This window comes from Perna viridis, chromosome 6 (assembly GCF_037379345.1).
Source record: "Perna viridis isolate PV_CMFRI_1.1 ecotype Kerala chromosome 6, ASM3737934v1, whole genome shotgun sequence".
In the NCBI taxonomy this organism is placed as follows: domain Eukaryota; kingdom Metazoa; phylum Mollusca; class Bivalvia; order Mytilida; family Mytilidae; genus Perna; species Perna viridis.
This window is the reverse complement of record NC_142450.1, coordinates 42275637-42301184: the sequence shown is the minus strand read 5'-3', so window position 1 is coordinate 42301184 and position 25548 is coordinate 42275637. Positions and strand designations below refer to the sequence as shown.

General features: G+C 31.8%; 1 protein-coding gene across 1 annotated transcript in view; it reads right to left on the bottom strand.

The window, feature by feature from the left end:
* The window catches only part of LOC148615039 (E3 ubiquitin-protein ligase rnf213-alpha-like), a 124648-nt gene that overhangs the window by 74340 nt on the left and 24760 nt on the right, over positions 1-25548 (bottom strand). The window contains exons 14-35 of the mRNA XM_088589642.1: positions 25305-25509; positions 25042-25100; positions 24367-24649; positions 23796-23903; positions 19879-19971; positions 17211-17394; positions 16344-16643; positions 15169-15728; positions 14249-14402; positions 13586-13809; positions 11831-12022; positions 10049-10210; positions 8201-8819; positions 6766-6916; positions 6359-6504; positions 6162-6239; positions 5479-5585; positions 4859-5000; positions 3239-3437; positions 2090-2333; positions 1324-1470; positions 939-1044 (exon numbers count right to left, since the gene is read on the bottom strand). Of these exons, the coding sequence (XP_088445768.1) occupies positions 939-1044; positions 1324-1470; positions 2090-2333; positions 3239-3437; positions 4859-5000; positions 5479-5585; positions 6162-6239; positions 6359-6504; positions 6766-6916; positions 8201-8819; positions 10049-10210; positions 11831-12022; positions 13586-13809; positions 14249-14402; positions 15169-15728; positions 16344-16643; positions 17211-17394; positions 19879-19971; positions 23796-23903; positions 24367-24649; positions 25042-25100; positions 25305-25509 (4463 nt within the window). The remainder of the gene's footprint in view (positions 1-938; positions 1045-1323; positions 1471-2089; positions 2334-3238; positions 3438-4858; positions 5001-5478; positions 5586-6161; positions 6240-6358; positions 6505-6765; positions 6917-8200; positions 8820-10048; positions 10211-11830; positions 12023-13585; positions 13810-14248; positions 14403-15168; positions 15729-16343; positions 16644-17210; positions 17395-19878; positions 19972-23795; positions 23904-24366; positions 24650-25041; positions 25101-25304; positions 25510-25548) is intronic.

Here is a 25548-nt window from a genome sequence, read left to right as displayed (position 1 = left end):
CTGGGAACGCACTAACGCAGTGTATGACCGTCCACCGTCAGCAAATAAGGGAACCAAGATACAGAAATATTCCATTGAGCAAGCATTTAGATGAATGCAGTGATGATGGTTTTAAAATATTTCCTTTTTACAAAATGCACAGTTCTGAAGACCTTTTAAGGGAAATTAAAGAAAAGAACTTTATAAAAAAAGTTTAAACCTATTCTAAACAGAAAATAGCTTAATTTCCCTTTATTTTTTACTATATCTATTGTAAATTCTAACTCTTTAATTGAATTATCTCCCCTTCATTTAAGTAAAGTCACGATAACGTTACTTAGCTACAGTAACTATACTGATATCTGTACACACCTGAAGATTGTTTGTAAACATGAAAGCGCTAGTGTAAATTACAGATTTAGAAAACTCTGGTCATCTTTTATTTTATACCGACACACACACACACACACACACACACACACACACATAGATATATATATATATATAAATTAAAGAAATGATACAACATATTTGTAATCTGTTTCATATCTTGTAAAGGTACTCCCAATCTTGGTTTTACAGAAGAATAGATTTGAAATGAAATTTTGATTGTATTTTATGCAGAAACTTAAATTTCTACTTATGCATTTTTTTCAATCAAACATTTTGAGGATCGCAACGCAAAGGAAAATTAACATATAATTTTCTATGATGTAGGCATTTACACAGCCTGTATGAGATTTGGAAGTCTACAACCACCTTAAACATTTAACCCCTAATACATATTTCCATAATATTTCCATATATTTCAGGCAACAAAGAATACACATCTTAAGAAGTATGTATTGTATAAAAGCTATTCATTGATTTCAATTGTACTTAATCTATAAAAAAAATAATAAAATATTGTCAACTTTATGAATATATGTGTGTGTCCCATGTCTGAAACTGAAGCAAACCTTTTGGGAAGTTCTCTTTGAGAATTTCAGCACTCTCTTTCGGTGATCTACACATGACATCAGGTAAAATGTCCAAACAGCGGTGCAAGCACTTCAGGTTCCCTGTCTGAATGAAAACAGTCGATTTGTTACTAAATATTTTTACTGTGTAAGTGTTTTCTTCACAAAAAATGTCCACTGTACTTTGACAAATAACTCAGAACAATCTAACCACTTAAGAATGGTAAAGGTTGATCTAGAATGTAATTGATATGGAGAGGAAATTTCCATATTTTCGTAGAAAAAAACTATAGCTTTATGTTGTTTAATAAAATATAAAATGTTAAAGATTTGAATCTTAAATACGGCCATTGAAACTACTACAGATTTTGTAAAAGCAAATTACCTGTGTATCAGAGTCACTGGCTAATAAAGGCATTGACTCAATAATGTAGTAATCTAACTTTGATCGTCTCCATACGTATCCTGAGCTGTTACTCAGATAACCAAGCACAAGTAACTGGAACAACAAAACATCGACTCCTTCCAGAACCTAAAACAAATGACAATTTCATTTCTTTGTAACATACATTACTGCATTTTGAATAACCCCACATTACAAAATGATAAGCACGACTCTTATTTATCATTTGTTATTTACTTTTACTATTAATTAAAAAAAAACAACCTCGTTAGATTTGAGGACTGTAATACATTTGTTTTCATATGACAAAATAGCAAATCGATTTTTTCTGTGGGTCGAACCGTAATACAATTCTGGTAAAAAAAATGATACAGAAAGACACATAAAACTAATATCGAAGTCCTTCTTTCAAGGAGGAGCGATTTTGTCACAATTTCCTTTGAAGTATACGTCTTGAAAGTGTTTTCTTTTTATAATACATTGCAACATATTTGTAAAGAGACAATATCACTTATCAAATGAAAAAATATCGAAATTCAATGTCAAAAGTCACCACTTCATGTTCATGTTACATTATATAAAGGCTGTATATGTTCATGCAAACTATAAATCAGCAAAAACCTTGCAAAGGCAGAAATATCGATTTGAAGCAAACTGAAAGAAAGACCATACAGAGTGTTTACTATAGAACCTTGGACACTCGTTAAGATTGAATCCTAGTATGTTGTATAAGAATAAAGATTCACACCTCATGTGAAATATCTAAATGAAAAATCATTGGTTGCAGATTTCCAGGCGGCCGTGTATGTTGCAGAAGAATATTCACCACATTGTCGATTGTAATTGTTTTTTCATACAAAGGAATTGTTACAACACACGAAGTAATATCGTCTCTATAATGATGTCGTTTCTTTAACTTAGCAGTCATATTCTTTTTGTACAAACTTTTTCCAAGGCCTGCTCTTCGTGACTTAACAACACGAACACTGGATCTTGAAAAACAAACAAGAGACGTGTACCGTTTTATCAAGGTTAAAGTATTTAGCGAAGTAGAATTTCATATTTTACATGAAACAATGAATTTGTAAAGTCAGAACAAGATATTTACATAGTCTTTCGACTTATCTGTTTTCATATTACCTTTCTGACGTTGATAGTTTTTGTATAATCGATTAGACAAGATATAGTTGAAACCTTACAGTAAATAGGGTAATATCAGAAATATCGATAAACTCTAGACAACATTCAAACAGAATGGTGAAAAAGAAAAGTAAAAAAACAAATGTCAATATCAAGTCCAGGAAATTAGTAACAGCGCAGTTGTGCTGATTTGGTACTACATTTCCGATGGAAATGTTGGTTTATGGAGGTAGACCCAGCGTAAGGGACATAACTCTTGAAATCAGTAATATGATTGTATCATATTAAATCTCACCAGTCTATCAAGCTTTATTTGAAACAGAATGAAATCAATCCTTGTTACTTTGATGCTTACATGAGATTGATATAATATGCAGAATACAAATGTTGGTATGATTTACAGGAGTTATGTCCTTACCCTAGGTCTAACTTCTTAAACAATTTCTACATTATTACTTTTGTGATCGCCGGTTAAATATTGAAAAAGTTTTACTGGCTGCTTTGTTCGGATATTTAATATTGAATATTAAACAATTTTACCTTATTTGTTAACTATGTAAATTAACTGAAAAACGACAACCAGGTTCATTTCACCAAAGAATATAGATATTGATATCTCGAAACAAAACAAGTAGAAAAAAAACCGATCGGAACAGTCAACGGACTTCACCTTGATAATGACAAGACGACATTTATTTAAGAATTCATAGATGTATATTTACGATTTTTTATCACCAATTTATAAACCAAGTCTTACCTTCTAAAATCTACAAATGAGGCAGGTTCCACGCCTGATACTTTCTGGTCAACAATGAATTGCCTTGAAAGGTAGCTTTTCACATGATTTTCTCCTCCAAACTTTATTTGGGGTCTCCGAAACTTATCTAAAGCAGCAACCATTCTCGACCTGTACTCATTCTCAGCACTACATAGGACTACTAGTTGAAACTTGATGCCTATTTTGGAATCAAAATGTATAATCCATACCTTGTTCTGATCAAGTTACTGTCATTTTCTTCAAACTAGCAAGTACAACACTATACTGTAAGAAGCATACAACATGTGGAAGAATACATTACAACTGCGTTTCTGTTGTATGTTAAGTACCGAATTCATATATTAAAAAACAAATGAAATTTTAATCATTTGAAACTATTACTGTATATCAAACAATCAAATTACGTTTTATAGGAATGAAATTATTTTTTAAAGATTTATTTAAAAATCAATAAAAAGTATGAATTATCTGTAATAATTTTCAGAATAAACTGAATAGAAGCAGCAAATAATAATCATATTGATAAGGACAATCATTTTAATAAGAAGTGTCGTTTTGCTTACCTTAATGTATAACTTTAAAATATGTTTTTGTTCATCAAAGATACTTTCTAGATATGTAAGTCATTTCACATCTGAAAGCTGTATCTCATACAACTTCGACTTAAAAGAACCAGTATTTCGTAAAAATTTCGAGTTTCACTATAATTGGCGTCACATGCCCGGACCATTAAAATTTAAAATATAAACGGAACTACAAGTTTTTAGTCTCCTATCCATGACATAATAAGAAAGATTTGTTCTGTCGTATCATAAAAGGACATCTTCCTAAAATTTGAATTGTTCAAATCCAATGACATTTAAAGCTAGCATCACAATATTTACATGGTTAAACCGGTCGTGAATCCGTTACCAAGAAGATGTCCGGTTGTTGGTTGTATGACCATAACTATTGTTTACCGCCAAAATAATCTTTTTTTATGTTTATCTCTCTTACCAAATGTTTGTTTACTTTCAAATTTGCGAGAAAATACATTTTGATCAACACAGAATTTGAAAAATACATTAAGCAGTATTTGTCAACAAGCGGCACTTAGCAATACAAAATGGCGGAATTACAATGGGATATTTTTGTAAGGAAATCTTATAAATTTATCATATCAACCGGAAATACTGGTATTTGTTTTTTTTTGTTTTTTGTTTTTTTTTGTTTGTTGTTTGTTGTTTTTGTTTGTTTTTGGTTTGTTTGGTTTTTTTTTTTTGCAAACTAAGAAATGTATAAAAAATAAAAAGAAAGACAACTCTGTCTAAAAAATAGAACGAATGAAAAAATATGAGTAAATCAATAATGGGCTAAGGTGAGTTATGGGCATAAGGTGAACCTCTGTGTCTTGATTATCGTGTTTTACATTCAATCAGCATAATCAAAAAATATTTCAAGTAATTCCAAAGGATGCTGGTGGCAATTTTTTCAACAACTCTTTGAGAAGTTCCAGAGGGAAGATTTCAACAACAAAAAAAGGTGGATATATGGATATATAACAGAAATAAGAGGCCTTATTCTCCGGTGGACTGAGATGAACCATTATCTTTTTTTTACCTTTACTTTTAGCATTTTTCAAATGTTGTTCTAGGGATTTTTCTCCTTTGTCGCTTACTTCATACACCAGCAAATCTGCATTTACCAGGCAATGAATTTTTCCTTCATCTGAATATAAAGCTCTTCTCCAAAATATTTCCAACTGTAAAAGAAGGGAGCATTTATTGTAACATATCTCATCACGGACTACCAAAACAACCCTATTGAGCAATAAAAAAATATTAAATCATCTGGTTTAACCGAACCTTTGTCAGCTTATCAGCATAAAATGTAACGTAATATCAATTCGTCGTCAATCATTATCGTTTTTAAGACATGGATTTATCATGACTTACCTCAGTCAATATCCGTAGATATCCGGATATTTACGTAAGTAGGAATGCACACTAAGTACCAAAGTAAGCCATGAATCTTACCTAAAAGGTGTATAGGGTACCGAAGTAGTTTGTTTGTTTTGGTTCTTAAAATTATTCAAATGACATTACGACTTATTATATGAAAAAGATGAGCAACTTGAATTTTAAGTTCTGTTTCATGCAGGTGTGTTTGTTCCATTGCGAACGTCTATTTTTTAAAGCCTATATCTTTAAAGATAGTAAGATAAAGTAATCGGTACATACCATATCCACTGTTGTTCGTGGGGTGCACAGCAGCACTTCATCTGGTAATGGTAAAGGGGAGTTTTCGTCTGTACTGTATATGGACAAGACTGTATTGTACATTTCACCTATGATGAATGATTGAACTTTTTGGAATATTATATGTCAGTTTGCCTAATAAAGTACAATACGTAAATCATGTTTGTAAAACAATACAATCCGATGTCAACACAAAAAAGATGTTTTTTATTATTTAAAAAACCTTGCTTCATAGATTAAGAAAACAAGCTCAGCATGTTAGGCTTGCCACAAGTACCTCTTTACTTTATCCGACAGAGAAAATTTATGTAACTAACCTCTCTAATAACGTCACTTCTAACTGTTCAGAAGAAATAGGTAAGATATGGGTACCCATGTGTTACCTTATACTTGAATAACATTTATTTTTCGCTATGTAAAGCCTCCAAAATGATATTGCTCAAAACAATACATAAAAGGTACATAAGAGAATATGTAATTAAAGTTCTGTGAAAGTTCCATTCAGTTTCATTTAGTGGTGTAGGAGGAGTAACGAATAAGGGTGTGTACTCCTATCCCTATCGGAAGGAACGAATGGAGTACACACAGCAGAACACCCCTTTAACTTAAAAGCCCTATCTGGCAAGCGATGTGATAATTTTGGCTTTGTATAATTGAAAACTTACTTTGCGGACAAACAACTAAATTTGGTTTCCCCATTTTTAATCCGCACACGGCAAAAGATCTTTTAACAGACAAACACCCTGAAAGCATAAATGGTAAAATATTTACACCAAGTCAAATTTTAAAAGATGCAAACTAAATTGATATTCTGAGCCTTTTTATTGCTATGTTATCTACTATAATTGAAAATGTTTATTACCTTGTCTATTTTGTGCAGCCAGTTTTCTCAGTATAAGTGCTAAATGATCCACACTGATGTAATTTGGTGTACTTGATGAAATCACTGTTGCTAAAAAGTTCTTCCATACCCTTTCTAATTTTTCAATTAATACTTCCACTGAGTCTCTGAAATTATATTAAAGATTCAATAGAAAAGCGGGAAACCTATCAAAACGTAGAAAGTCATGTTTTTAATTGTTTAATATTTATTGTCTGTATACCCTTTCATTTCTACTAAAGATAAAAACAACATCGATATCAAAAGCACATGTTTACAGTTAACTTGGTTGTGATTTGAATTATTTCTATTGTTGCTAAGAAAATAATAATTTAGCTGAACATTCAACACTATAGACAAATATGCGCTTCAAGACTACATGAAATTACCGGTCATCGGCGATTTCAGGAGTTTCCAATAAGTTGTTCTTGCTGGATGGATATAAAGAATTTGAAGAACTTCTGCCATTGAATGTCATGTGATTCTCAGTCAATTGTTCAGCTGCTGATTCCTCATGTTGCTCAAAGCACCATCGAATACCTAAAAATGAACTATTTTAATATCTGCCAAGGGCATTTCATTTATACACTTATATCTTCCGTGAATACCCCCTGTAAGTGTCTTTAAAGTTGCTGGTTTAAGGTGTTGGCAAGAAAATAACGAAGTAGCGAATAGGATTTAACGTAAAATTACCTGACGAAAAAAGTATTTGATAACTCAATCAAGTGTAAAGTCCAAATAAAAACGACTTTGTTTAACTATTTGAACATTCAGACAAACAGAAAACACAATCAAGTTGAAAACAAGGCATACCCATGTTGTCTATATTAAGTTCCCAATGTGCAGTTAATAGTTTCTTTCATTCAATTTAACAGAATCTTATGCATGTTATTTGCAAAATATCAATTTTGCTTCCTTTCAAATACATGAGCAGAAGTAATTTAGAAAACTATTCTTTTTACAATTGTACAAATATTTCTGACATTTGTATAAAATTGCTACGTTTTATATCATTATTTTGTGTCTGTTAAGACGTTCAGCCAAACTGGGGAAAAGTTGTTTGAAACAAGTTTGAAACACGATGGTATCCATCTTGTATTAAAAAAAACAATGTACTTTTATCAATCTATAAAATAATTATAAATAAGAAACATGTGAGTATTCAAGAACACTCTTGCTCTTACAAGTAGGCTTCTGAAGACATGGTTATGTTGCTAAGATTGAAGTCATCACTATAGAAGTTTTATGGTCGTTATCATGAACTGTTGGATCGTTACGGTGTATCATGCACCATGAAAACTGATTAGTTCAACGTGTCATAGTTTACCTTTCCTATTTCGTCTATCCCAGACTTGACTTTTTTATGAACATCTCGGTGGGTGTTTCTAGAAAAGCAGAGGACGCTTACCCTACCGGTGCACTTGGTCCATGCTCCCAGTTTTTAGTGGAGTCCGAGTTGCTCATTTACTTTTGTTTCTTTGTATGTTTTATTTTGTTACTTTATGTTCTATGTTGTGTATGTCTGTTTTTCATATCTGGTCTTTGTCCTTGGATTACATTCTTTTGATTTCCGCTAGAACCTTGGTTCTCTTCATAACTTTCTCCAAATCCTAGTAAACATAATATAAAAAAGATGTGTTTTGAATATGTCAGAAATTCAAACTTAACATATACATGTTTTTCCATGAAACATTTTCTGCTGCTGAAACATGCAATTCTTGGTCATAAATAGTTAAGACACAAAAAGAAATAAAATACATTTGGATGTATTAACATACCGATTTTTTATTCATTTTTATCTATAATGCTAATTTTATCAATTACCTTCCTCAATTTCATCTGGCTTAAACTTTTGAAGGGCATCATTTGCCATAGTCTTCGAAAATCCTCTTTCCATTATTTTATCTATAAATCTTGCTTTTGTTTTTTCAGGGTCATGAACATCTACTGGAGTTTTTCTTACTTTCTGGTAATGCAAGTCTTTTCCTTTTAACTCTAATTTAGCTTTCTCCACTATGTTAATTAAGTTTTCTATGGAAAATCCCTCACTGATGCGAGACAACAATGGATAAATTAGATTGGATTTACCGTCTTTATCACTTATATTTGCAAGCTCACGTTGTAAAATTACCATTTGTTCAATAGAGAAAAAGTTAAGATAGGGATTTTCGTCCCTTTTTTTATTGATAAATTCTAGCCATCTGATGAGACAGATTTCGAGGAATTTAGCTATTTTGGGAATAAAAACGCTAACATCATTGTTTTCTATGTCTTGGTTGCCCAGAAATGATCTAGCACTGTCTCCTGTTCCAAAACTAGTAATGGCACAAGGCGTGCTTTCTCTATCACATCTTAGTTCCACTTTAAAATTATAAAATAAAACACAACCAGCAGCCAGTAACTTTATGTATGCATTACTCAGTCTGACAACCGAATCCAATATCTGTAAAGGTTGACCAAACGACAATTTTAAGAACCAAATTAACAATAATTGTCAATACAAGCCTTTATTTGTTCCCAACTGGGTAAAAAGTTTATTTTCGTGATTTAATTGTTTGAATATCTAAGTCATTCAAGGAAAATAACGAAACAAAGCTTGTGTTTAAGTCTTTTTTTTTTCAAAATTCCTGAAGAGCACACTAACACGCCCGAAATATGCAGATATGCTAGGTAAAGATACTACAGACAGTGTGAAATCAGCTTCATATCTTGACATATAGATCGATGGTAAAGAAAATTATTTGCCAAACTATACGACAAAGGCGATGACTTACATTCCGTATTGTCAACTTTCCTTTCTCCACTGAAACATTCCTTGAACACCAAGTGTGGAGTTTTTATATTACAACTTTCATACGATATGCTACAGCTTGCCGTTACTATGCAAACTTTTTGTACTTAGATAGGCTCCTTACAATTAGGCTTTTGTAACAGAGTTATTCTGCTACGAGGCTGAAGCCAACACTACAGAAGTTTTATGGTTGCATTTTAGAATACTCTTGCTCTTACAATTAGGCTTCTAAAGACAGGGTTATGTTGCTAAGATTGAAGATTGAAGTCATCACTATAGAAGTTTTATTGTCGTTATCATGAACTCGTGGATCGTTACGGTGTATTCATCAGTACCATGAGAACCGATTTTTTGAACGTGTCATAGTTTTCTTTTCCTCTTTCGTCTACCACGGTCTTGACTTTTTATGAGCAATTTCGGAGAGTGTTTCTAGAAAAGAAGAAGACGCTTACCCTACCGGCGCACCTGGACAATGCTCCAAGTTTTTCGTGGAGTCCGAGCTGCTCATTTTCTTTTGTTACTTTGTACGTATTATTTTGGGTTTTGATTATTTTGTGTTCTTTGTTGTGGGTCTGTTTTCCTTTCTGGTCTTTGCCACTGGATTATATTCTTTTGGTTCCCTTGATTATTTTTAGACACCTCATTAACTGAAATCATGATGCTCAAAATGTGCTGAACAGTGTTAATTGGCGAAAGGGGAATTTTCGTTCAAATGGGGTACTATCTCCAATTCAGGGCCATGTGGTACCAACTGATCTGATGTTGTAATATCTATTTTGCCAGATTAGTTTTGGATTTGACATGATTATGGGTCGGATTAATAAACACTAATAACAAAAAATAAACACAATAAATAATGATAGATACTCTAGGATAATTACAAGAATAAATCTGTCCACGTCATCTTTGCCCATTTCAGCTTTTCCTGCCACTAACATAAGTCTTGATTGAAGATCATGTAGCTGATTGTAGTTGTATTCCTTTTCTGATGTTTTATTCTCTTGTTGTTCGGTCACTTTCAGACGGATAACGTCCATCATTTCCTTCAGATAATGACAGAAACAAGTGTTATTACGTAATTTAGTGATTTCAAACAGTTTTTGGAGATGTTACAAAAGGGACCCGTATTGTTTTCGAATTTGACACATTTTAACATGCAGCAGTAGTGAAAATTAAACAACAATTAAAAACTATTAAAAAAAACTTTTATTGAAAACATTAAACTCACCACCTCTTTGCATTTTCTATAGTTTCTTTTTTTTTTATTTTGAACGGTCCATCCTCTTAGATTTTAATCGAATCCGATTTCTTCATTTACTTTTGGTTCTTTGTATGTGTTATTTTGGTTATTTCATATTCGATATCCGCTTGAATCCTGGTTCTATTGATTACCCTTATCAAGTGAAACATATTCGAAAGAACTTGTTATATGTACGTGCACAATGATTAATAGTTACTTCAATTCTATATTTAACATTTATCAATAATATATGATGCAGGGAATCGTAATACGACCACATAATAAGAACCATGAAGAGTAAGGACAAGAATGAGATTAATACTCAAAAGTGGGTTGTGATAAAATGTTGACGAGATTCTGACTATAATAAAAAAGATAAACTTTGCAAATAGACATGAAACAAATTCTTTGGTTGGGTCTTGGGAGATGCGTTTGGCCTCTATTCTAATTCAGCAAAGGTCATAACATTTAAAAATATCTCAAAACATTTTGAGGGAGGGACCTAAGGATATATTCATAAAGAGATCCATACGCTTTTCTCATGCTTTTGTTCGGAAGAAAACCCTTGCCCTCTTCTTTCCCTTATTCATAACTACAGATTACTTAATAACCCAAAAGTTCGTCTAAGTCTGGCGTTTGTGGTATGTAACATTATTGCACGGTTTCATATAGATGAAATATTTTTACAACAGTATAAAAGTTGAATTTGCATGAAATGCCTGTAATTATCAATCTTTGGTCAGTTGTGACCTTGTTAAAAAATTTTATCAACATCCTTCAAATGCCAATGATGTAATTGCACGAAATCCAAGTATTTCGGACAACGCCGGGGTCATACTATTTTACGACTGCTCATTTATTGCAGTCGTCTAACATTACATCAATCATGCAACAGTTTAGTGTTAAACTTCTTTTTGTTCGTTAAAACTATGTCAGGTAAATTAATTATAGTTTACTTTACTCACTAATAAATATATGTATTAAGTTGATACTAGGACAATTTTTTTTTAAAGTAAAAATTAATAACTGATTAAATGCAATCATAATTGATTGTGTATTTGATAACCATCAAATCATTTCTACTGTTTAGGTAATGTTTCATTGTTTCTGTACCAATTATAAACAGTTTTGTTCATTTGGTACTAAAATTCAACTTTTTCAATGTAACTGTGTTATTTTGTAGACATTTTAGCGGCAAATTTATTTTTCACTATAAGGAAATCATATTATGAAAACCGTCCATGCTTAAAAGAAAAAGTTCTTGTATGATAGGATGATACTGTATTACTCAAATGAAAGACCAGTTTTGACCACCGAATGCTTTATTAGTTCCAAACGTAAAAGACTAACATGCTTGACTCTTCTCTTTAAAAAAAAAAAAAAAAAAAAAACATGCTACATTATCATAAGAATGTTTACATACTATTTGCGTGCCATTTGTGCCAACATAGAGGGTATTGTTGTTTTGATTTTTACTCGATGTCTTCTCCTTATATTCAATCATATAGACACCAGAAGCATTGATAGCCTCCACTTGAACAAGAGATGTAACTTCTACTGACCCATGTGACCTTTCAATAACTTTAAGCCATTCCAAATTGTGCCAAGTATCTTCCTAAAATAAAAATGAATTACTAGTATAAGTTAAATAATTTAAAAAAATTATGGTTTTCCACAATATCTTCTTTGGAGAGTATATTCCTAATTACTGCTATTGTTTTCTACGTCTACCTCTGACAATAAACATTGGATGTAAAACGTTTTGCAGACAAAAACAATGTTGTTTTAGGCTTTGTCTGCTGGTGCGACAACGTATTTTGCATGTATAGTCAACAATGTTTTGCTACATTGCAGTCTTTGAAAACTGAAGTAGCAATGACACTTATTGACTTACTTACAACTTTCAAACGTTTCAAAATTAAAGACCTCACAGCCTTTACCCACTCTGTCAGAGAATCAATGTCTTCTTGTTCTCGTTTTATCCATTTTCTTGCGTAGTCCTCCACGCCATCCATAAGAACTTAAAAGTTATAATTTCAAATTACAAAGCGTGGTTCACGGTACTTAGGACCTTTAGAAAGGACCTTACGGAAAGTTTCGTTTTCGAAATTGTTTTAATCACACGTAACCGGGCGTGACTGGAAGGACCATTTTTGATTTGAGAGTTTTTGCAAGAACAGTCAGGGATTTTAGCCTTGAATTCATCAAACCCGAGGTTCTGCAACAGCCTTTTTATAACTGAAAATCTATGATGCAAAAGGATAGAAATATGAAATAATCGGCATTGATTTGTCTTTAAAATACGATTAATGTTTGTGACGTTTTTATAATCAAGGATTTTACCCAAATCAGTTGCATCTATACCTTTGTTGACAAACGGTAGTGGAAGAAATGATCGTTTTTCTTCATCTTGACCTTATACACAAACTGGTTAAAGAGCCTGTGTAAACCAATATCCAAAATTATGGCCACAAGTCTGTATAATGATGAGGGAGGTTCAGAAACAGGAGTGCCAAGAAGACTTTTTTGTCAAGATAGTGTAGTAGAGTGAGAAGTAGAGAACAGAGTTTAGTTGGAATGTGATGAATTCCAAGAGGTTTTTGGAAGAAAGCGTGCTTTGGAAACAAACATATTAATAAGAAAACACAACAGGTCCCTAATTATGTTAATAAATTCCTTAATGGTGTTCGTAGTGCCATTTTGACATGTAAATGTTATGAAATAAAACATATTCGACATTATGAACTCGTTGATAGTTACTAATAAAAAAATTGTTCCCAGTTTGGCAGTTTTAACCGGATGTGAAATAATACGAGTAATTTGGTGCAGAGTAGAGGACGCTTACCTTACTGATGCACCTACCCCCTTTTACCAGGTTTTAGTGCTGCCGGGTTGCATATTATTTTTTTTTAGTTTCCAAGTGTATTTTTTTTTTTACTTAATGTTATTTATGGAAATTTGTCTGTTTTTGTTGTTTTTGCTGCTGTTGTTGATCTAGTTGTTGTCCCCGGATCATATACATTATTTTCCTCGCTGTAATCGCGGTATCCTTGCTTTTACTTTGAGATAGTGGGATGATTTCTTAATTTTTTTTTATCAGAAATGAACAAATAGATTTTAATAATGAACCCACCATACTTATTTTCGTAGAAAATTAAATAACTATTAAAATAATTACAATTTCTTGTGGAAGATCTGGATTAGCCTCAAGTGCTTTCCATACTTTTTGACAGCAGTCAAGAAGTCCTTTGTAATCACTGTTTCGTTCGAGATGGAATATCAAAGGTGCATAACCAATAGCTACAGATTGAAGACATCTAATTTTTGCTATTGACATAGCATCATCTCCAGCTGATATGTAGGCCAAGTCTACAAACGCTTTCAACTCTTGAAGACCGTTTTCTAGAAAGCAAGCTAGAGTGTGAAGATGGGCATCGAAAATGCTTAAAATGTTATTATTTTTTATCAGGATTGTTCTTATAAATATGTTGTAAAGACGAAATCTGAGGAACTGTTCGTATTAAGACATTAAAGCTTTATATATAGCACAAGTATAATTTATATTTCGTTTTGTTTGTTTTACTGTTCTTATGTTTTTTACTCATATTTTCATCTTGTATCTTTATGCAAAATGATAACAAAAATGTCCAAATTACGAAAACCACGAAAAATAACGAAGAAACAGAGCGCTCAATTTTCCTGTTAATAGTTACTAATATAAACTAATCTTTTTTTCTTTATTTTAGATGTCAACGTATGCGCGAGAATGTGCATGGATTGTAAGCCTATAAAATCTTACACAATATTCACATTATATATCTTCATTTGTTTAACAAATTACCTGCCATTGTTTCTCTGAGCCAATCAACTAATTCTTTGCTACTGATAAACTTTTGTAAACAAAACACCTTCGTGTGGTCGATGTCTCCGAGTATAGAAATAGTGTTATGGTGAACCATATTCAATGTCTGCATTTTTAAATTTTTGTCCTCGATCTATAATATAATCAAACTCAAGATTATAACACAAAATAGAAAAAATACCACGTACACAGTGCTGGCATGAACAAAAAAAAAAACATTATCGGTGTTTTATGATGTAATCATGTGTAGTTGACCAACTACATGTATCTGTATTTTATTTAAATGACGATAATGGATTCGTCGAAGCATTTGCAGCCTTTAACTTTCTTTCCAGATAATTAGCCAAACAATAACAAACAGCTTTCATATCCCTGTAATTATCTATTAAAGCTATCATACACTTTAATTTTATACAATTGTGTACGTTTTTTTACACACCTATCCGGGAAATGATATTGTGAAACTAATTCTTAAATCTTGAACAATATTTAACTATAACCTAAGAGGGCAAATATCAAGGTTCTGTAAAGGGCTTATTAAAAAGCTGACCCCGAGACGTTTCTTCAAATGATGAAAGAAAAGGAAAAAAAGTATCGCAGATTAATTCATGTCATTATAAACAAGTTTTTAAGCACGAATTATTATAAGAATTGAAATTACTCAGCTATAGACATGTTTGAATAAAACAATTATTTATGAGGAGTTCGAGAGTATTTTCCGGATTGGAGTATAATATACACAAGTCAAATGCCGTGCAGAATTGGTAGAAAACTTTATTCATATTAAATGCGCTCCTTAGATTTTTATTGTCGATAATAACTTGTATCTCAGAATTTGCTGTACAATGCACTTTTTGTGGTGAACACATTGTATAATTTAGGATTGACAACATAATTACCATTTGTACAGTTCTTTCAATCGGTTCGAAGTTACCTTCTAACCCAAAAACGTCTTTCATTTTGATTATAACCCTTGCTATATCTCCACAACATCTTAAATTCTTGTAACAATCAATCTGATCTAATCGTTCGTTTATCCAGCTCGGATTTTTACCGTCCTCCATAATTTGAAATTCTTCACGCAGTGATTCGGTATCAAACCGCTCACACATCTCTTCAAATTGTATGAAAGGAACGTCACCAGTTTTCAATTTCTTGTGAAATTTATTCAAATGCTTTTGCACTGGTTTCCAAACCTTTGTTATGATTTCTGATATTTGTAGAGGTGCTCCTTTTTCCCTGACGAGTCTGCTTCCACATTCGTCCCACAGCGTCAAGAAAATTTTCCCCCTAGAAGACTTGATAATGTCTGGTGCAATCTTTAATATGTCTTTATACATACTGAATGCAATCTCCTTTGGCTTGTCTGATAAGAACCCCGTTTTGCTTATATTGTTTAAGGCAACTTCTTCAATGTCAGCAAAATTGTTAACATGGTATTCTAAATCTTTCGTGTCAGCTGAAAGTTTAATTAAATTCAATTTTACCCAGAAGCCAGGAATAAAGATTGCGCACTAGTCACCAAAAGTAAGGATGATTTAAAATACTTTTATCTCATCGTGTATCTCAATGTATCAGCTGTCCATTGGTATCAAAACAAGATTTTTATATTTATCTATATAAGGGTGACTAAAATTTCACGTTCATGAAAATGTATCATTTAAATCTTTAAATACAATATCAAACAAAGAGAATGAATATGCTGCATATGTCCGACATCAATCACATCGGACTCCTCTGGTCAAATTCTCAGCTTCTGTTAATGCAATAAAACAAAATCAAAGCTGTATTGATCTTGAATAGTATGTCCATAGGGTTGACAAATTTTACCAAACGAATCTACAGTATTCAAATAATAGCTTGTTTAAATTATCATATTTCAAAAAAATAATAACATTATTGTTTTATGCAAGTTTGTGAGTCTTTTTTTAAACAATTTCTTAAATTTTCCTTAGTTTATTTTACTGGCGGTAAGTTTATTCGTAAATAGCAGGTATAACGTTACCTCGATTACAAATTGGAAATAATAAATATGTTGTGGACTTGGTTTCTCAGCCCACGTGCTAATGCTTACCATCAAATCTTTTGAAAACATCTATAACAAGCTTAAGATTGTCCTGGCTTGTGGTAAACGCATCTAGTTCTGCAAGCCTTGACTTGATAGCTTTTCTCGTCACGGGGTCGTTAAAACCCTTAACTTTCATATCACGCACTACCACAATAAAACGATCTTGCAGATCTTTTATGATTTTGAGTTCTTTTACAGATATTGTTCTATCAATTATTTTATGATACAAATCCTCGATGTTGTCACACATATTCTTCATTTTAGAACATGTTTCTGGCGTTAGACAAGCGCTGTAACTTTTGTTGACTAAAATGTAAGATGACATGATATTTGAGACAAGTGATAATAATATTTGCTTGAATCATATTATTTTGGCAACTTACTGTAAATTACAAATGATAATACGCAGAAAAAAATAGTACTGATAAAAATATTTAGTATCAGTTTTTATGCGTTTAATTTTATGCACATTATCATATGGCGTGATTCCTATCCGGTGTGTTTGATAAATATATATTATCCCTAATTGGTGGCAATTCTGTGCTGGGGGAATTGATAAAGAATACCCTTCCAGATCACCTAATATAATCCCCGATGACGTGTTTTTGACATTTTTTTTATTTTGATATTTCTGAGTTTCCTTTATTTTTTTATCCCGCAGTAATGCACTAGTTTATTTTTCTCTTTTCGAGAATTTGTGACAGAAATGTGCTAGAAGGAAATGGTTATGCATACATTAACTTTATTATTAATTTGTTTGAATGGGCCTGTAGGATGGCTTGATTTCTTACAAATAGTTTTATTTGGTTTAATTCTGAGAATTGCAGTATTATACGTAACAAGTGAAACAATTGTCTGTATAGTGGTACTCACAGATTATTTTCAAATAAATAGAAAATGGTTTCCAGTTCAATGCAAACTTCAAGCTTGAAAGCAAATCTTTAGACATGTCTTTGTCTGCACTTTGTTCAAATACATCTGATAACAAAACACCAAATCGTTTCAATGGTTCTACCTTCCAGGACTGTAACTCCCACGTTCGCCCCCTCTGTATAGCCTAGAGACATTCTCAATAATGTAAATGTATGAAGTATTCCTTCGATATTGTAAATAAATTAACTAAACACTAGCCTTTTTTTTCGAAACACGCTGATTGAATGAACTCGGACTTCATTATCATTTCCAATGACCAATTCCCATTTTTCTACATGTTTAGGTCAGTTCAAGCATAAACTGCACATATAATCCGCTGAACATGAGAGCCGCTAAATTAATCTTTTTTATTTCATGTACAAAAGTGCAAACATATTTTAATCATGAAAATACTATGACTAGTACAACAAAGTACAGACTACAATACAGTTAGCACACACCCAGGAAAATAAGCAAATCTTCATTAAACAGACCATTTGTCAGCTTCTTGAACGACAATTCAAGAGATAATGATCTTGAAATTGAAAACATGTACTTCCAATATCAATTTTATATGCCTTGCAATTTTTTTATTCATTGATTCCACCTATTACAAAGCTTATTTTAATGACAAGTTGAGGCTTTTTACAATATTTGATATATCTTCATGGCTGTTGTATGTGCAGTTTATGTTTGAACTGACGACCTACATAGGTAGAAAAATGGGAATCGTTCACTTGAAATGATTGTGGTTAAATTAATGAGCCCTACCTCTAATGAAATTAAGTAAACCTATATACACTATAATTTCAGTTCGCATTAAAACTACTTTTTGTTTCTGTTGTTTCTGAATATTCACACGACTGCAAATGTCTTGAATAAGCAAAAAATGAGACAGACATTGATGCACATAACATAGTGATGGATATAAAACAAGAGGCTCTTGAAGACCCTGGATCGCTCACCTGGCAAATTATGCCCTATTTTTAAGTTAGTACAACCATCCTGCTTTGTTGTACCAAAGAGTATATATTGATGAACTTCTATCAATATATAAGAGTATATATTGATGAATACTATAAGTTAAACTGAGTATGTTAGGCACTGTAAAATGTTTGAAATGCCTTAAAAATGTTTTGAAAACCTCTGGTAAAACTCATTCTGACCAATGTGTTCATTTTTATGTAACGACGGCAATGTTTTTGACCTATGAAAAATTTCAAATGATCAGTTTGTGCAGGATACCCTAAAAATAACTTTTCCACCTTTTATTAATTTTCGTCGTATGGTTTCCCAAAAGATTTTCAAAGTTGTACATGTGAAAAACAACAGAACAATCTGTATCACGAGCCATAGCTTCTACTTCGGACGACATATCATTTTGAACATTTCTGCATTTATCCGTCTTCTGATTACCCATCATATGAATTTTGCTAAATTCAACGGTTTTCTGTTATTTGCAAAAAAAATGTATTTTGACCCCTATGTTGTATTTTTAGTAACAGCGATCATGATTTTTTTTCTTTTTTCACAGTTGAAAAATCATATCGGGCGTTTTGTGCAGATTTGTAGATTTATATGAAATAGACACCGATTGATTTTTTAGTTGACTGCTTAGTGTGTTGATATAGCTATGAAAATTATAACACATTGATGAAAAAAAACAATGTAGTCTTTTTTTTCACTTTTTATGTTGTTGTAAGTCGATAATGTGTAATCACATTTTCTTGTTTCTGCTGTAGTTGATAGTCGAAGATGTGTTGTCATATTTTCTTGTTTTTGTTGTAGTTGATAGAGGATGAAAAAGTCCACCATGGGTCAACATTTGACCACAGATTGATCCCATCACGCAGAATATTTTCACATCATCAGAATTTTGTTAAAACTTATGTTTTTGAGATATATAAAAAACAGCTGTCGGACCTCTTTGTTATATTATTTGTAGCTTCGGTTATGTTTTTCGACGGATCCATAAGTTTCATTCAAATACATTCAGTAGTTTCAGAGGAGATGATGCTTAAAAAATTGTTAACGACGACGACGATATAATAGCAATAGCTCACCTGGCCATAGGCCAGTTAAAACCAATCAGCTGAACCCTCAAGTCAAAAGAAACGTTCAAAGATTGCGGAATTGGAACATAAATAAATCGGATATCTGTATGCAGAAAATAGAAGTTCGAACGTTAATAGTATGCTTTTAAATATCACATTTGTTTGATCTTGTAATTCGTGCTGTATTAATTTATAAACAACGGACGATACGCTGGTTAAAAGAAGCGCTCTCTATTGTTTAATCTTTGTTGTTTTTATCAAGAATCTACAGTGTATACCAAATGTTCTCGTTATTGTAAGGTTAAAAGAAATATATAAAAATGAAATATATATCTATAGTTCAGTTATTGTTTATATCTATATTGTCTAAGTTACAATATTACCATTAAACTTGTTCGAAGGTTTGTTGTTGAAAAGTACCTTCGCTTTGTCAATGGTAAGCTAAGTATATAGTTTGCACTTTTAAAACAGCGAGTACTTTATTATTAAAAAGTATTATTCAATATGTGCACTTAATAAGTTTGTTCATGAGTGTCTGCTTTTGCATGCATTCAACACTAAATTTTAAACCATACCTTTTTAACATATCTGTCTAACACCTCCACCATAGTACTGCAGTACTTCGTTTTATTTTGGTAGTATGTTTTCACTAAATCCTCCTCGGTGTTCTGGAACAATTAGCATGTTTATTTTGTACATGTCAATACAATTCAACTAAACAAGTAATTTTGTAATATACATGTATATATCAACTTTTTTCTGACTGGGATAAACTGGAAAAGATTCGGAGGGTTTTTAAAATCAGATGAAAACTAACTACAAATATAATACACATACAATTTGCTGGCAAATCAAGTTTATTTAAATATATCTGTATGATTCTGTAACTTTTGTAGGAAAAACCTACGACCTTTACAAGCTATTTTTACAAAACATGTCACAAGTGACAAATCAGTATTACAGCAAGGGAAATGTTTGTGTACAGCATACCGCTTTTTACAATATTAATATAAGATTAGTATATTTGTAAAAACAAAACACACATATCGCGTCACAATTAAACAACATGATATATATATATATATATATAAGCGTCTAAATATGTTTAACATCACCAGAAGATGGTAAAATTTAAATTGAATATTTCGGATAACAGATATCCTTCCTCAGCATAAAACTCATAAAACTATATATAGTTCTGAGACGTTGTATAATATTGATTTGTTGTGACATGCATCATTAATTTGATCCTCTATCCTACATAATAACACCTAGATGAACTGTCCCGTACTACCATACATCGTGTACTAAGTTACAGCCTAGATTAATCCTACGAGGAGGAATCACCCGACCAGCGAAAGCTATATTTTATATTGCCTAGCTGGCCGAGTGGTCTAGGGCGCTTGACTTAATGCAGGCGGTGTTGCCATAGATGACACAGCAGTACGAGTTCGAGTCCCGCGGAGGGAACGACAAAAATTTGCTTCGCAAATTTGACAGTTCTAACATCGTTGGGAATTTTTCAGACCCTTCTATAAGTTTACGTTATCATCCCTGTATCAATTTGATCCGATGGAGCAGTGTAGAGAATAGAGTCGTCACATTCTGAGACGTTATATATATATATATATATATATATATATATCTACACGTCTCAGAATTAAACCTCACAAAATTAGCTGTTTAGTTTTACTTTAATAAAATATTTTTAGTAATGACTTTCGAAAAAATGAACTATTTTTCATAAAAGAAATCTTATTTCAATATTGAGATGTGCTACCAAACAAGATGCTCTCAAGGGCCTGAATTGCTTGCTCATCTTGCAAACAATGCCCTATAAACTAATACATTAAAATTCCTTTAAAAAAAAGCCTTTCCAGAACCCATGGAAAAACGTGGGCATGAGTTCTCGACACGCTATATGATCCCACCGGGTTTGGGGCATGGAAAACGTAAGTAAACTTGTGATCACGAAGGTGTGCCCCTCCTGGATTGTAATGTACAATCTCTATTGATACATGCATATGCATTTGTAAATATAATCCAATCCAGGCATAATTGCGAAGGCGTGAACTTGTCTGGAAAGTTAAATGCAAGTCATTAATGTGGAAGATGCAAGTCAGAATTTAATACGATTACATGGATGCTAACTTGATATACCTAATGTCCGTATATGTAAAGTTAGAATAACCTACTATTTATAGGTGTTGACAAACATGTATGAAGTCTGGTGTAAACTTAAATACAAATGGCATAAGCGCATAATCAAAAAACATATTCTGAAGTTTAATCATGTTTACATAACATTCTCATCATCACCATTTAACTCAGAATACCGTGTCAAACCAAATATCCGAGCAGGTGTAAAAATTGTTCCGAAAAAGGCAGCCATTTTAATAATGGCCGCCTAAAAAATTATAAAGGATACCATGTTTACCATATAAACCAAATATCATTGAAATCTGAGCAAGTGTAAAAATTGGCGGGAAAATGACCATACATAACAAATTTCGTTATCACCATTATACTCAGGATATCCTTTCATCTTCATTTTAATCTTTCTATACTTCAGGAAAAAATAGCATTTTCACCCACAAGTTTTATTTTTAGTAACGGAGGCCATGATTTCGATCAATAAAAATTCCAAGCATCACTTTTTTGCAGGTACTATTTTACCAAGTTTTATTCTGAATAGCAGTTTCAGAGTTGAAGATTTTTTAAATAATATTATAAAATGAAAATGTCAAAAAATGGCAGTTACTCAAACATCAGTTGAAAATCGGCACAAATGTAACTCTCATCATGCTGAACATTTTTACCCTGTGAGAATTCGCCTAAACCTAATGTTGGTTTTTTTTTTAGATATTTTTTTTTACCCTGGCGTTCTATTTTTATCAACGACAGCCATGTTTTTCGAAGAATCAAAATTCGAAGCTTAAACTTTGTGCATGATACAATAATGAATAATCCATTTAGTAGTTTCATAGTTTCATAGGAGAACATGTTTGAAAAATTATCAACGGCGACGACGACGACTATGGTGCTAAGTGATGACAATAACTCACCTGGTCTACGGCCAGGTGAGCTAAAAAAGGGAAAGTTGAAACAGAAGAAAACAAAAATAAGATAGTTCAAGTTCAAAAGACAGCACGATTGGTCTTTCTTTTCCCTTATTCGATTATATTAACCAAACAAGACAAGTGTTTCGCTTACGGAGATAAAGTACGATTGATATTCGATATTTATAACACTGTAAATTTATTTACATTCTTTTATTATCAAAAGAACAATTTCCAGTTTGATAATCAATTTGATATTAAAATCAGTTCTATATTCAATATTCAGAACGGTTAAATTTTCAATATAACACGGAACGAATGACAATTGAATACCAAACAGAAAAAGTTCCAGTTTGATATTCAATTAGATATTCAAATTCTGCCTTTATTCAATATAAAACCCGTAAACTAAGGACAAACAGAAAGAAATTTCATTTGATAATCAATTTGATATTCAAATCCGTATTATATTCAATATATAACCCGGAAACGAATATCAAACAAATATTGAACATAAAAAAATCCAGATTGATGATCAATTTGATATTCAAATCCATATTTTATTCAATGTATAACCCGGAAACAAATGTCAAACGAATATCGAACGGAAAAAAAACGTTTGATATTCATTTAGAGTTTACATGTTTTAGATTAACCTGAAGTTAATATCAAATGAATTTCAAATGTTAAAATCTTACCGTTTGAAATTGAACCTTTTGAAAATCGAATATCGGACATATAATATCTAACGTACTTGGTGTATCGCTTTAATAGGCAGTAAGTACGCAAAACTAACACGTGTAACCATAAACACTTTTATTCGTGAAAGTATTGTTTTATAACGCAAACAAATTTTGTGTTCAGAAATATAAGCATAATGGACATTTCTGTATAGATTTATTATTGATTTTAAATAAAATGATTTTTTTTATTTCAATACAAGCGATGCAAAGAATTGTTAAGTTTAATTTAATTGTATTTTCTTTTGTTGCCTTTTTGGATTGTAAGTTATTTTTTAAGGAAATTAATGGAACCAGAGTTCGCACAGAAAAAAATGTATTCAAGCATAATAACTCGATAGGGAAAATACGAACACACAACAAAGAACGTGAAGTTACCAAAAAAACACGTACAAAGAAACAAAAGTAAATGTGTTACATTTTATCTTAAGCTACATAGTTTAGGTCATCCTAATTACCAATGAATTTTCTTCCATTTAGACTCCGGTTTTTATTCTTTTAGTCTAATGGCAAAACATAAGAATATATTGTCGTATTATGATATTGGAATTCTCTCTCCTGCATCACTGCTCTACCTTTGAAGTCAAATCATGATTCGTATGTCTCACAAAATATTAAACTGATACTGAGATTATTCTTGTGCATGAAATGTTTTGTAGAAATGTAGTCAGTGTTTTTTTTTTTAAATCTAACCTTGTCAACTGCCATCAAAGAATCTTCTAAAGCTGAGGAAACTAATGTTATGAATTGACTCTTAATACGACCTTCATGCACTCTTATATCTAACATCTGATTCCAAACCTGTTCAACATAAATCGGAAAACAAACCGTTATTTATACTTTTATATGAGGACTATATCCATCAACAGAAACAGAATTATTATATTACTTACATACGATTTCACTCATTTTTTACCAACATAATTAACATTTATTCAACAATAGTTTGTTACAAAATCAATAAAAAAAATATTTTAAAGTGGCAAGCTTTGAAAAGATGAAAAAATTACAAATTAAATACATATTATAAACGACTTTTTTAGAATGTTCCAAAAGTTGCTGGCTGTATCGATTTTTTTCTTTACGAACATTCGTCCTTAACATTTTATATGTTCCTTTGCGACTTCATGTTACAGCTTCAAACAGCTTGGAAATATATTATTTATGACCTTGCAAATTTAAAATTAAGGTATGCTCACTTCATGCAGCGGAAAATGTAAATGGTCAAAAACAACAACCATTTATATACATTTATTTTACTTACCTGTAAACATGACTTCAAATCTGAACCTCTACAATTAAGAAATTTCTGTGTCAACCAAACTTTTGTTCCTTCTTGAATAGATTCAATTCTGATTTCGACTCTTTCTTGTTGCGCTGAATTACCGGAAATAACAAAAGAACTGTATAGGTGGAGACAAGTAAGAAAAGTCTCCCAACCTAATGTAAGTACGTTGTCAGGCATAATTGACCCGCTAGGCCTACTGAGCATGACTTGCATTATATCGGCTGCAATCCAGAATGACCTTTCTGCGCAATCTAGGTTCCTGAAACGTATCATTTTACACTTTACAAAAAATAATCTGCAAAAGGCCCACTTCATTTAAGATAGATATTCCTTCTTAATTATACGCTAGGACAATTATTTTTGATAATTTTTCATGTTGTCTAAAAGTACACATTTTGCACATTCAACAAAAAAAATCCAGGTTTCTAATTAAAGAAAACCACAATGTTAAAAACTGTATACATATAATATTTTTTATGATAACTTTATTTAAAAACGATATATGGATTTAACATAATGATATAATGATAGATAATTTTACAACTTCACTTAGGCATGTTGCTAGGATTTCAATTTTATATAGCCTTGAGAAATACAAATAAATGTATTTTTTTAAATACTACGTTCACGTCACAGGCTAAGGAAACTTACTTCTCAATATCGATTTTGTCAAGTTTTTGTTTCGCCGCACGTAGACAATCGACAAAAGCCTGAAAAACAAATAAGTTCATTGCTTGTCCATATTATCTTTTCCATTGTAACGATAGCTTGTATAAAAATCATAAAACTGTAGATATTTGAAAGAAGTTGGGTACAAAAGTAGATAAAAGGTCTAGTAAAAATAAGATAAGGCCTAATATTTTACTTGTTACATCCAATAAAGAATTCAGCCTTAAATTCATAATATAACTTACAGCTTCTTTAGAATTAGATGCAGATATATCTTCCTTTTCTAAAATGTGACATAAAGTGGCAAATATTATATCAGGAGATATGTTGTCCGTGTTGAAAATCAATGGAAGATCGGTCAATCTTAGACATGAAACAAATGTTCTCGGTAAGAAATAGTCCTGGTCAAAATAAGGACTAAGCGTGACATGGATGTCTGTCAAAGAAGTCCTGAAAAAAAGAAATTGATTTAAAAACTGTAATATATTA